This window comes from Meleagris gallopavo, chromosome 26 (genome assembly GCF_000146605.3).
Source record: "Meleagris gallopavo isolate NT-WF06-2002-E0010 breed Aviagen turkey brand Nicholas breeding stock chromosome 26, Turkey_5.1, whole genome shotgun sequence".
NCBI lineage: Eukaryota > Metazoa > Chordata > Aves > Galliformes > Phasianidae > Meleagris > Meleagris gallopavo.
Genome location: NC_015036.2, coordinates 4,483,075 through 4,495,537, shown reverse-complemented (window position 1 = coordinate 4,495,537; position 12,463 = coordinate 4,483,075). Strand labels below are relative to the sequence as shown.

Sequence of the window (12,463 nt, the reverse complement as noted above, 5' to 3'; positions counted from 1 at the left end):
AGCAGAAAGAAGCGGAAGCAGAGGAGAACAAATCCATTGGCAAAGCGATGCAGGAATGTCTGTCCTTGAATGCAGCTCCAGGTGTGAGCATTGATAGCTCTGCAGTGCTGTGGTTGATAGCTCCTCTTGGGCTCTGCAATGGCAGTGAAGTGCTTGGGAGCTCAGAGTTCTCTCCTGCTGCTGTTGGGACAGCATGGGGGACTTCTGAGTGCTTTGACAGAGGAAGAGTTGAGTTCATTGATTGTGACCACAGAGTTTTGTTTGCTCTTCAGACCTGACAGCTTCAGCTCATCCCTGAGAAGGCAGGAATTCAAATGAAATCTACAGCAGTGCCTTAACGTCATTGTGACACACAGAGCAGCCAGGTCATGCTATGCCCCGGGGTTAAATATGGCTCATGGAGTGCACTGCAGCTCGTCTGGTCTGTGGCTGATGCTTCCATTAGCCAACATATGTCCACAATGAGAGCACAGGTTGTGATGCATCTGACTGAGCCTCCTCTGTGCTGGTGCTGATCTGAAGCACTCTTTAATTAACTACAGGTGGGACACACTGAGCTGCACTGGGTTACAGTGCTGGTTTTCTATCTCACCTTTCTCTGTTTCTGCTATTCAGATTGAGCTGTGTGACCAAGGGTTCACGTTCAGTGCTGCTTTTACTGAAGGCCACCTGCCCAGCCCTGCTGTGTCTGCAGATAATGGTGTGCTGGCTGGTGCTGGGGAGGGCTGTGCTTCCCCTCCTTTGTCCTATATTCCTGCAAATGGTGCTGAGAAAATGCCTCTGTTGGTTATCAGTGCTTGCTGGTTTCTCCTGAAGTCTCCTTTTTCAGTTGTGTTGCAAGTCGCCCTCTGTTAGCTGGTGTTGTTTTTGAGGGAGGGGATCTGATTTCCAAAGCAAGCAGTAGGAAATAGTGCATTCACATTGAGTTAGTAAAGAGGAGGAAAAATCCATGTTTTCCAACAGCCAAAATCTCTGAGTATTTTCTCCGTTAATTGGGGAAATGAAACATCTAATTGCATATTGAGCTGCTAACGTGATCCTACATTATAATGGAGCCTTTACCTTCTGTCATTGTGCTGAGAAAATGCAGATTCTTTTCAGCAGCTGAGGAGGAAAGGAGAGAAATACATGTGGGTGTTATTGGACAAATTGAAGACAGATGTTTGTGGGACTTCTTCTTGGTGCAACGTTGGTTGTAATTAGCAGATCTGTGGTTTGAATGAAATTGTCACCTGGGTCCCACTGCTCCATCAGTTCCTATAGAGGAATAACTAACCCCTACGGGAGTTGGTTTATCTTGAGTTCTCCTTAAGGCTGGAACAATTATCTGTACAAACTCAAGCTATGTGTGTGTAAAAAGTGAGCCAAGCCTGTTGCAACTGATGGATGTCACAGAGCAAGAGCTGCTGCTTTTTCAGCCTTGCTACCTCGCTCCATGCTGCTGTGATGGAGGGGACCCTGAAATGATGGTAGCTCTGCTTTATTTCTTAGGGCTCTAGGGTTTGAATGCAACATTTTTAACGGAGCATGGGCTCTTGGTGCCACGTTCTCCATCACTTGCTCACAGCAAGGAAATGGCCACAATTTCAAGATAAGTTTTGCAATATTGTGTCATTCCGAGACATTCTGACTTCCAGGTGACCGGGATGGTGGCTGGGGAGCTCACGAGACAGGTTTGTCCTATTCTGTTGCTGCTAAAAATAAAATATCCCAACAAATATGCAAAAAAAGAACAAGGGCTTCTCATGAGTGCAGGTCTGTGCCTATGAAGCCATGAGAGTTTGGATCAGGTGTGGAAGGAGGAGCGTACTGGCACTGAGAGGAAACCTTTGCTCAGCATCTTGCCATCATTCTCCCTCCCCCTGCTGTGTCTTCATTTCCCAAGGGTGTGGGTGATGAGTTCAAGTCAAAATAGAGTCTCTGCTTTGTGGGTTTGTGTAACTCTGAAAAAAAAAAAAAAAGTTTGTGTCTGAAAAGTGCATTCATCAGGCAAGAATGCTGCCCTTCTGGCCCCTCCGTGGTGCACGCTCCATTGCTATGGCACTGCTGGGTCCCTCCGAGCTGAGCTGTGCCCCCAGCAATCCCTCCTCAGGGTGAAAAATGTTTGGGAATCGTCTCTTTTCTTTCTCTCTCTCTCCCCACGTACTTCTATTTTTGACTCTTCACTGGACCAAAGTGCGGATTTCAAAACGGGGCTTTTGAAGAACAGTGAACTTTGGTTCCCAAAGGAGCGCTGCTGTTGGGTGGAGGTTTCCTTACTTTCGGCCGTGCTGTTGTGGCTCTTGGTGCTGACAGATTAAAGCAGCAGTGAGCTCCCTTCTGAAATAGGACTGTGGCAGTGGGTTTCCTGCAGTCGGCTGTTAGCTCAGCCTGGTGTTCGGTAGCGTTAGGAGCAGAGAGCAGATGTAAAAGCGGGTTTAATTTCTGTTTTGAGCTGAATCAAGGAAATAGGGGAGATCCTCACAGACACCCAGAAAATAGCATCTTTCTGTGGTTTCTGTGATCTCTGCCTTTGATGCCCAGGTAAACAGTTCCGCTGTAGAACCTTCTAAATGAAGGTCGCTGCTAAATTTGTGACTTGATCAACTTTGCAGTTGGCCATCAGCTCATGTTTCTGCCTCCCCCCTCTCTCCTCCTTCCTTCTCTTTCTCCCTAAGCTTTTGCTCAATGAACAGCCACTCAAGCAGTGATTTTGTTCCCTAAAACCCACACCCTTCGTCCCCGCTCTTCCCATGCTCTCATCATCAAATGCTCATCCCACCTAGGATGTTCTGCTCTCAGAGCACAGAAACATACTGCTAATGGCTGAAATAATTTATTTGGAATACATCAAAGTGAAATGGACATTCAAGGATGAGCTTTTTAGCGCAGACAGAGGTCTTACAGCGATTACATTCCTGGCCATTGGGGGATTCCCAGGGAATGCCAACACAGTGTAATCAGTGAGTATCCTGCAAATATAGCCAGAAATACAAAGTGCTCTTTACTGCTCTGTGTTTGCCTTCTTGGCTTACAACACTGGGCTCGGTTTGCAAGTGTTGCTTGGAAAAAGGGAAAAAAAAAAACAACACAAAAAGTGAAGCAGACAGACACAGATGGAAGAAAACCGAGCTGCAACGAACAGTCTTAGGAATCAACAAATCATCCCTTAACATGTGAGAACCGTCTCTGAAATCCAGACAGCCAAAATCTGCAGTCTCAGATTACCAGGTCGGCGTTTTTGGGGTGTGAGTGGTGGCTCCACGGTGACATCGTGGCTGGGCTGTGTGTCGCTGGCTGCAGCGGGCGGGCAGCTGGAGGTGCAGCGGGCGTCCCAGTCCGGCTCAGGCAGGTGCTGTAGATAAGAAGCAACCCACCTGCTGCAAGGAAGGACCCAGCGAACCACCCCAGGAACATCGCCTCACCAAACTCCCACCGCGGGACGATGTCAGGAACGGCTTCATCCCAGAACTCGAGGACTGTGGTGTAGGCGACCCAGGAGATGGGCACCAGAGTGGTGATCCCCGCCGCACCGAACGCTGCTCCTCCAGCGAGCAGCAGCTGTTTCTTGGCGTTGGGTTTTCCTTCACATGTCTTCCAGCATTCCAAGCCCACGCTGGCAAAGAGGAGAGCCAGGAGCCCCAGCCCGTTGGAGAGGCACATCAGGACGCGGGACACGCGCAGCTCCAGCGGCAAGGCGAGGAAGGAGTCGTGGGCTTTGCACTCTGTGGCCCCCTCCTCCTGCATGATGCACACCTGCCACAGCCCCATGGTCCAGATCTCCAGTTCATTCAAATCCAGGTTGAGGTTCTTCCAGAGCGGCACAAAGGTGGTGACACAGGACGAGACCCACCCGAAAAGCGCCAGCAGCATCGCGCCCACCTGGACCCTTGCGTTGCAGCTCCACGCCATGCTCACACCACTCCTGCAAGCTGTGTGCTGGCTCCGCTGCTGGGGCTGAGATAAGCTGAGGTGAGCAGAAGGCTTTTGGCATTAACACTTTTGGAGCTGTGTATTTGTGGTGTGGATTTCCATGAACGCACCGTTTCAGTTGGCGGTCACGGTCAGAGCGCTGCTGTTTGTTCAGAGGAGTTGTGTGTGGGGAAATTCAGGCTTGTACCTCTAATTCCTGGGTGTGGCCTCGATCATTTTCATGTCTTGTTGGTTTTGCCGCGATAGAAGAAGGCACCGCTGGCTAGGCAGGAAAAACTGGGTGCAACGGAGAGCAAAGCTGCTCTGAAAGCCATCGTCGGCCTCACGCTCTGCTCCTTCTCCCCCACTTCTCCATTGAGTGCAGCGCTTTAGCATGGCCCTGCTCCCTATGTGTCGCCAACCACCCCATCCCTGCAAACTGGGGGATGCTCTGGGCTGGCTCCTGGGAGAGGACATCTCCAAGAAACGAAGGGTTTTGTCCCCGTGTGTGGGCAGCATTGCTTCAAGGCAAACGCATCTCACGGGCTGCAGCGGGTGCTGCCTCTTGTGCTGTACACAGGAGGGTTAAGCAAGAAGCACGCAAATCCCCTGAGCCTCAGGAACCCTGAGGAGAGAGTTGGCAAGAACAGCTGCAGGTTTGGCAGGGGAGAGGGGCTGTGGGCAGAGCAGTGGTGCCTGGGTTCTTCCCAGGGGGATTTAAGGCCCCAACCCTCTTTCAGCCCTTAAATAAACACCATGAGAGGTGCTGACAGCTGTCCCTGAGGCTCCCGTGGAGAAGTGGCCCAGAGACTGCTCTGTGTGCTGGGTCCCTGCTCCAGGAGGCAGAGATCCTGGAAAGTTTCCGTGTTGCAATGGGGCTGGACTTTATACCCTCCTCCTCATCCTCAAAAGCGCTTTGCAAACATTTGAGCTTCGAGCAGCCGCTCCCAGGGGTTATCTGGGGGAGATGGGACGGAGGCAGAGCTGGGATGTCACTTGGGGAACGGCGTCGCTGCAAGAAAATATCCTGCTGTAAAAAAGATAGGGGAAGAAGGAGAGGAAGAAATCAGTAACCTTCTGATGACACTCACTTCCCATCTGTTCCTGCCCAGCCACATGCATGGGCCCCAGGTCCAGATTTTTAGATTCATCTTCATGGAGGGATTAGCAACTAATCTCTCGCTCATCTGCTTGCTTTGTTACCAAGAAGGATATGAGGGGGCAAGGCTGGGAAATTACTGCTGCTTCCTTAGCAGAGTGGTGGTCACGAGGAGGAGGCTCAGCACTGCGTGGGACCTCCGTGTCCCCAGCACCGCTTCACTGCCACTTTCCTGGCACGCAATGATTGGAGGCCTTTAAAAAAAGGTGCGAGGACAGCAGAATCTATTTGCTTTAGGGATGGGGAGCTTGATCCCTTGGGCACACATCCTGCTGCCATCTCTCAGCACCAGCTGAGGGCTGCTCTGCTGCATCCTCCCATAGGAGCCCTACAGCTGGGCACGGTCGCTGCTTTCTGCCCTTCGTGGGAAACTCAGATGTCTGGGAACTGCCTGCCCTGAGCACGGTCCCGTGGTCCCACCAGTTCCAGGCTGCCCCCAGGCACTGTCTGTGGCCGCTGTTTGCACTGCTGCAGTCCTGCTGGGGACAGCTGTGTCACCTGCAGGAGGAGCAGGTTGAGCCGAGCGCTGCAGTCACGAGTGCAGTTGGTGGAGTTGCGTGGTGCTGTGTTGGTAACTCCACGTCGGGGTGGACCTGAGCACTATTTATAATCTTGGTGCTGCCTTTGCTATTTTTAACCCTCGTGCTGTAGGGATCCGGCTTTAAATATAGCATAGAGCGTGGCCCTGAGATGTGTTAACTCGGTTCTGCAGGACAAGGTGCGCTGGGCTCTGAGTTAGTGGCTCACACACACGAAGGAAACCACGCAGATGTAGACAGTGTCTTGAAGCCTTTGCTGATGACCCCATCCCTAAAAATAGGGGGAATGGTGTGGCTGAGGGCTGGGATCCTCCAGCAGGGAATGCCCTCGCCAAGCCCCCACTGAGCGTCTGCCCCCAGCCCTTCCAATTAAATCATCTTGAGGTAATGCTGCCCATCATTGAGGGGGATTAGCGAGTGACCTTCTTCTCCTGGAGCAGGATTGGAGGACATGCCAAGCTCGCCTTCCTTCTCCTAAGCTCTGTGGAGCAGCCAGGAAGGGATTTCCCCCCCAGAACTGATGGGAAGATGCCCGGGGGCAGACAGGTCGGTGCCCAGGAGCAGCTGTAGGGGCAGGCAGAGGCCGAGGGGCTGTGTCTGGAGATGCGGTAGGTGCTGCGAGCGGGGGGCTCATGGCCAGGGGAAGATGGGCAGGGATGGGGCACAATGCTGGGGGTATCCGTGAGGCCACCCGCTCTGTGCTGGCTGCTGGGCATCACCTGGTGTTTGGGAGCCGCGCTGTGGGATGGGGCAGCAGCCATGGGACCATGAGACACATCCCTGCAGGAACAGGGCTGGGACAGCAGCAGTGCAAGGCAGGAAGGCTCAGTGACAGACACAGAGCGGTGCTGCAGTACTGCTCTCATCCTCATTCTGAACGTGAGAGCTCCATGCACGGGCATCTCTACTAGCAGAGCGTCTGCAGGCACCCAGAATTCACACCCGTGAGTCTCACACAGTGTTACAGCAATTAGACACAGTTTGGGAAAACTCCAAATGTAAGGAATTGGCAGGAGCTGTTGCTGTAGCATATCAAGGGAAATCATGGAATCATTTAAGTTGGAAGGAACCTCGAAATGTTATCTAGTCTAAATCCAAATTATCTTAAAATTCAGGGATTCAGAATTTTCAGAACTTTCTGACTTTACAAAGAGTCTCACCACTGATTTGCTGCTGGTCTGCCTACAGGAGCTGTGTTCTCCAAACCTGAGAGCTCTCCTGCAGCTTCTGCACTTGCTTCTGCTTCCCCAGCCCCACACCCGGGGTGTACAGATGTCAGCTCTGTGCTGCCAGAGGAAAGGAATAATTAAAGCAGATAATTATTTCTGAGATAACTCGCTTCCCCCAGGGCTCATTAGCCCAATCCTCGCAGCCTGGCCCAGGCAATGCAGAGACACAGCACAGGGCTGGCGCTCAGCGCTGTGCTGAGCAGTGATTGCTTTCCACATTGCCTCTTCTTTATTCATTTTTGCTGCAGGCTGCAGCTGGGATGGGTGGTTTTTTTGCAGGATGCTCCCATGCAGAGGCATGGGGCTGCCCGGAGTGTGCTTGCTACCCTGCAGCAGGATCACTCCATGGCAGAATTTGTCTGTTTGTAACTTCTCTATCCAGCTGCTCCAAGAGCCGAGCCTGTGGGCCCCAGCGCTGCTCGACAGACGGACGGAGCGCCCGCGCCAGGACCGAGCGGCCGGGGCAGAGGATGCTGGATGAGGCAGCGGGGCCCCTCGCCTTGTCCCTGGGGGGACCAGCATCTGGAGCCGTGCTGGGGCCGGTCCCGCTGTGAGGCTGCACCCCGCTGACGGGGAAGGGGCTCCGCCAGCCAGGTACCCCCACACCGTGCCATACAGGGCTGGATCCTGTGCCTGGCAGGGCTTCCCCGTTCTGAGTTATGTTTCTGGGTGGTGTTAAAGCTGTTTTCCAGGGAACAAGCTGCAGGTAATGACTGCTGGAGGATGTGCCCGCATCACGCAGCTTGAGGGCTGCACAAGTGGGCTGGATGGGAGGAAGCCATCCCCAGGTGATGCAATGCAATTAGGGCAAGTAATTGGCTTAGCCATCTGGTGCTTCCTGCCCAGCTCAGCTCCATCACCTGACTGGGACACAGCAGGAGAGGGTGGCCCTCAGCACCCACCCCAGAGAGTTTGGGTGCTTTGGGTACCAGCTGCAATGGATGCACAGTGTGAGGGATCGTGCTGCCGGCCCTGGGATGGCTGCAGAGTTGGCATTCCTGCTCTGTATCACAGCCCCATGCCCACAGCAGCACTGTGCCGAAGCTGCTGCAGAAATGCAACTAAGGGGATTATGGTTTAGGAGGGACTCAGATTAACAACCCACTTCCTCCAAGAGATCCCCAGGGCCCTTGCAGTTGGGGTTCTCCCCCAGGTCTGCCTGCTGCACGTTGCCTCTCCTTGCAGTGCTCCTGAACTCAGCACATCCTGTCCCTGTGCATGCACGGGGGTGGCACTGTGCTACACTCCTAGCTGCAGCTGCAGCTGCACTGAGGGCTGCAGAGATGCTCCCCAGCCCATGACACCCCAGTGCAGGTGCACCATGTGCAGCTGGGATGGGCTCCAGCCTGTCTCCGGCTCTGCTCAGGGCTGCTGTTTGCATTTTGAAGTAGCGCTTTGGGTCACATCCAACTTCCCTTTCGATGAAAACCTGTATTAAAATAAACATCGACTCTTCAAGTGAGTGGGGAGACGATGGCCAGACAATGTGCTGGGGCTGTCTTGACATCAGCAGTACAGGTGAAGGCTTTGGGTCCGTTTCTCACCATGGAATACTTTCCAAACCCCTCAGGCACACAGGGGGCTTCTGTTAGTGATGGTTTTGCCTGACCCTGAGGAGCCCCAGGGCTGTGGGATTTCCACAGTGCTCTCACTGTGACCACATCCCAGTGCAGGGAAGGGGCATGGAGCAAGCAGGGACAGTGGGGCTGAGACACTCCAGTGGGGAGCACTGCTTCCCTCCATGCTTGCTCACAGCCCCATGATACTGCGGGTGCCCAACCTTTCCCTCACATGAGCATCCTTCACCTGCCACAGCCCCAAGGAGCTGTGAGCAGGACCAGGCAATGCTCCCCCCAACATCCCTACCCTGCACTGCCCACACACCCCACAGCTCCACCTGACAACCCCGCTCTGTTCCCACAGCACCCTGCACTATGGCCGCAGTGCTTCCAGCCGGCAGCAGCACGGAGCCACAGCACCACCTCTGCCCCCACAACAGCGTGGGCAGCACCTGGCTTCCACGGGAGGAGCCCTGGTGCCGCAGGAACTCCATCCCACCCGCGCAGGCGCCCACTGCCAGGCACATGCTGGCCTACCTGCCACGGCCACCCACCGACACCAGCCGCTATGGCACCTTCCCCCAGAAGGTAGGGCTGCATGGCCTCGCCGTGCTGCATGGCGGCACGGAGCACGAGGAGGGTGGTTTAATGCTGACTGGAGCCTTTCCCCTTACAGCCTGAAGTCCCAGCTGCCCCTGTGCTTCTCACAGATGCTGCTGCTGCTGCTGAGAGAAGTGCCCTGGTTCCAAACGACCTCTTCCCACCCAGTGGCACTGATGTTCCTAGCGACCCAGCTCCCACGCAGAGCTGTGTAGACTCGGAGGCCATGGGATCCACCAGGCGCTGGCCCAGTGTCTCCATTACCACCAGTGACCACCAGCCCAAGCTCCGCCGGGCCTCACGCCAAGACCATCCACCCGTGCTGCGTGACGGCACCTCTCGCTGGTACCCGCGGCACACCCGCAGCGTGCCCAGCATCCTCAGCCCCGCACGGAGCAGGACGCCCAACCGCAGCATCGTCTCCATCCCTGCCTCCGAGAGGCTGCAGAGCCGGCGTTGCAAGCTGATAGAGGACGAGCGGCTGCTGGGCCTGGCCGGCAAGCAGCAGCGCCAGCGCTACGTCACCAAAGTGGGCAAGTGCCAAGTGAACCTGGGCAACATCCAGGAGAAGAAGAGGTTCCTCTCGGACATTTTCACCACTATTGTGGACCTCAAGTACCGCTGGTTCCTCTTTGTTTTCATGATGTGCTATATTGTCACCTGGGTTGTCTTCGGCACCATCTATTTCTTTGATGCGTGGATAAGGGATGACATCAACCACATCGGGGACCCAGAGTGGAAGGCGTGCATTGAGAATGTGGACAATTTCATATCTGCCTTACTCTTCTCTGTGGAAAGTCAGAGGACCATTGGCTATGGCTCCAGGATCGTGACAGCCAACTGCGTTGAGGGCGTCATCCTGCTGATGGTGCAGTCCATCATTGGGTCCATGATTGATGCCCTTATGGTGGGGTGCATGTTTGTCAAGATCTCCAGGCCCAAGAAGCGTGCCCAGACCTTAATCTTCAGCAAAAATTGTGTCATCTCCCACAGGGACGAGAAGCTCTGTCTGATGTTCCGTATCGGGGACCTCCGAGAGAGCCACATGGTGGATGCAAAAATAAGAGCCAAGCTGATCAAATCCCGACAGACCAAAGAAGGGGAGTTCATCCCCTTGGAGCAGTCGGAGCTGAACTTAGGCTACGATACAGGGGAGGACAGGTTGTTCCTGGTGGAGCCCCAGATCATCTGCCACGTCATCAACCAGCACAGTCCCTTCTGGGACCTGTCGGCAGAGTCACTGAAGAGGGAGCAGTTTGAGATCATCATCATCCTCGAGGGCATTGTGGAAGCTACGGGTGAGTGAGGAGGGGTCGGGGTGGCTCTTTACAGCCCTCTGGGGGGCCAGGTCCGGTGCTATTGAAGCCATGCTGTGGGCAGGGGTCAAGCAGAGCAGGGCACGAGGGACAGGGAGTGGGGTCTGTGGGTGTCCATGTGTTAGCATGATGCAAAGCCCACCACCACCTCTCGCCATGTCCCTGCCGCAGGGATGACGTGCCAGGCCCGCACCTCCTACACCGAGGACGAGATCCTGTGGGGGTACCGCTTTGAACCCTGCATGTCCTTGGAGAAGGGCGCCTTCCGCGTGGACTACAGCCGCTTTGAGCTGACCTTCGAGGTGCAGACCCCAGCAGCGAGCGCCAGGGAGATGCAGGAGATGGCAGAGCTGGAGCGCCGGGACCGCTCCACACCCAGCCTGTGCTGGGAGCTGCTGCCACAGCCCAGCGGGTCCTGAGCAGGCGGACATCAAGGCTCAGTGCGACCACACAGCTTTGGTTTTGTATCATGGGGCAGAGAAGCCCTCAGCAGAACATTAAAATCTGTTCATCGAAAATGGTGATGTCAGTGTCTGGTGGTGGCTTGAACCACACGGGGCTGTGCCCAGGGCTGCTCCCAGAGAGCTTCCCTTCCTGAGCCCTCAGCCAAGGCAGTGGTACTGGGACAATGGTATTGGGACAATGGCACCGGGACGAGGCCTCATGGGATGGGGCTGGGGGAAAATCACAGAATCACAGAATCACAGAATTGGTAGGGGTTGGGAAGGGACCTCTAGAGATCATCGAGCCCAACCCCCCTGCCAAAGCAGGTTCCCTACACCAGGTCGCACAGGTAGGCGTCCAGGCGAGACTTGAATATCTCCACAAGGAGACCCCACAACTCCCTGGGCAGCCTGTTCCAGTGCTCCGTCACCTCACCGTGAAGAAGTTCTTACGCACATTCGTGCGAAACTTCCTATGCTGCAGCTGATGTCCGTTTCCCCTCGTCCTGTCTCCACGTACCACTAAAAAGAGACTGGCCTCACCACTATGGCCGCCACATCTCAGATATTTATAAACCTGGATCAGGTCCCCTCTCAGTCGTCTTTTCTCAAGGCTAAACAGACCCAGTTCACTCAGCCTTTCTTCATAGGGGAGATGCTCCAGGCCCTTCACCATCTTTGTGGCCCTCCGCTGGACTCTTTCCAAGAGATCCCTGTCTTTTTTGTACTGGGGAGCCCAGAACTGGACACAGTACTCCAGATGAGGCCTTACCAGGGCAGAGTAGAGGGGGAGGATCACTCCCTCGACCTGCTGGACATGTTCTTCTTAATGCAGCCCAGAATGCCATTGGCCTTTTTGGCCACGAGGGCACACTGCTGGCTCATGGCCAACCTGTCGTCCACCAGGACGCCCAGGTCCCTCTCTGCAGAGCTCCTCTCCAGCAGCTCATCCCCCAGCCTGTATTGGTGCATGCAATTATTCCTCCCTAGGTGTAAGACCCTACACTTGCTTTTGTTGAACCTCATCCGGTTTCTTACTGCCCAGCTCTCCAGCCTGTCCAGGTCTCGCTGAATGGCAGCACAGCCTTCAGGCGTGTCAGCCAATCCTCCCAACTTCGTATCATCAGCAACCTTGCTGAGGGTGGCCACTATCCCCTCATCAAGGTCATTGATGAAGATGTTGAACAAGACCGGACCCAGCACAGACCCCTGGGGGACACCACTGGTTACAGGTCTCCAGCCAGACTCTGCACCACCAACGACGACCCTCTGCGCTCTGCCAGTCAGCCAGTTCTCAAGCCACCTCACTGTCCACTCGTCTATCCCAACTTCCTCAGCTTTGTTATAAGGATGTCGTGGGAGACAGTATCAAATGCCTTTCTAAAATCAAGGTAGATTACATCTACTGCTCTTCCCCCATCCACCCAGCATGTGACAGCATCATAGAAGGCCACCAGGTTGGTCAAGCACGACCTCCCCTTGGTGAAGCCATGCTGACTACTCCTGATAACCTCCTTTTCTCCCAGTTGTCTGGAGATGGTATCCAGCACAAGCTGTTCCATCACCTTTCCAGGGACAGAGGTGAGGCTGACAGGCCTATAATTACCCGGATCTTCCTTCTTGCCCTTTTTGAAGACCAGAGTGACACTGGCTATCCTCCAGTCTTCAGGGACCTCCCCTGTTATCCAAGACCTCTCAAAAATGATGGAGAGCAGTTCAGCAATGAC

General features: G+C 54.6%; 2 protein-coding genes across 2 annotated transcripts; one reads left to right on the top strand and one right to left on the bottom strand.

Annotated features, from left to right (window-relative positions):
* Window positions 1-26: 26 nt before the first annotated feature.
* Window positions 27-6,255, bottom strand: CLDN25 (claudin 25). The gene has a single exon (XM_031556894.1). It carries the CDS (start codon window positions 3,889-3,891, stop codon window positions 3,199-3,201), a length of 693 nt encoding a protein of 230 aa, XP_031412754.1. The 5' UTR covers window positions 3,892-6,255; the 3' UTR covers window positions 27-3,198.
* On the top strand, window positions 6,254-10,965 carry LOC100541121 (G protein-activated inward rectifier potassium channel 4-like). The gene is made up of 3 exons (XM_031556893.1): window positions 6,254-8,965; window positions 9,054-10,275; window positions 10,465-10,965. Exons 1-3 carry the CDS (start codon window positions 8,753-8,755, stop codon window positions 10,710-10,712), a joined length of 1,683 nt encoding a protein of 560 aa, XP_031412753.1. The 5' UTR covers window positions 6,254-8,752; the 3' UTR covers window positions 10,713-10,965.
* Window positions 10,966-12,463: the final 1,498 nt, after the last annotated feature.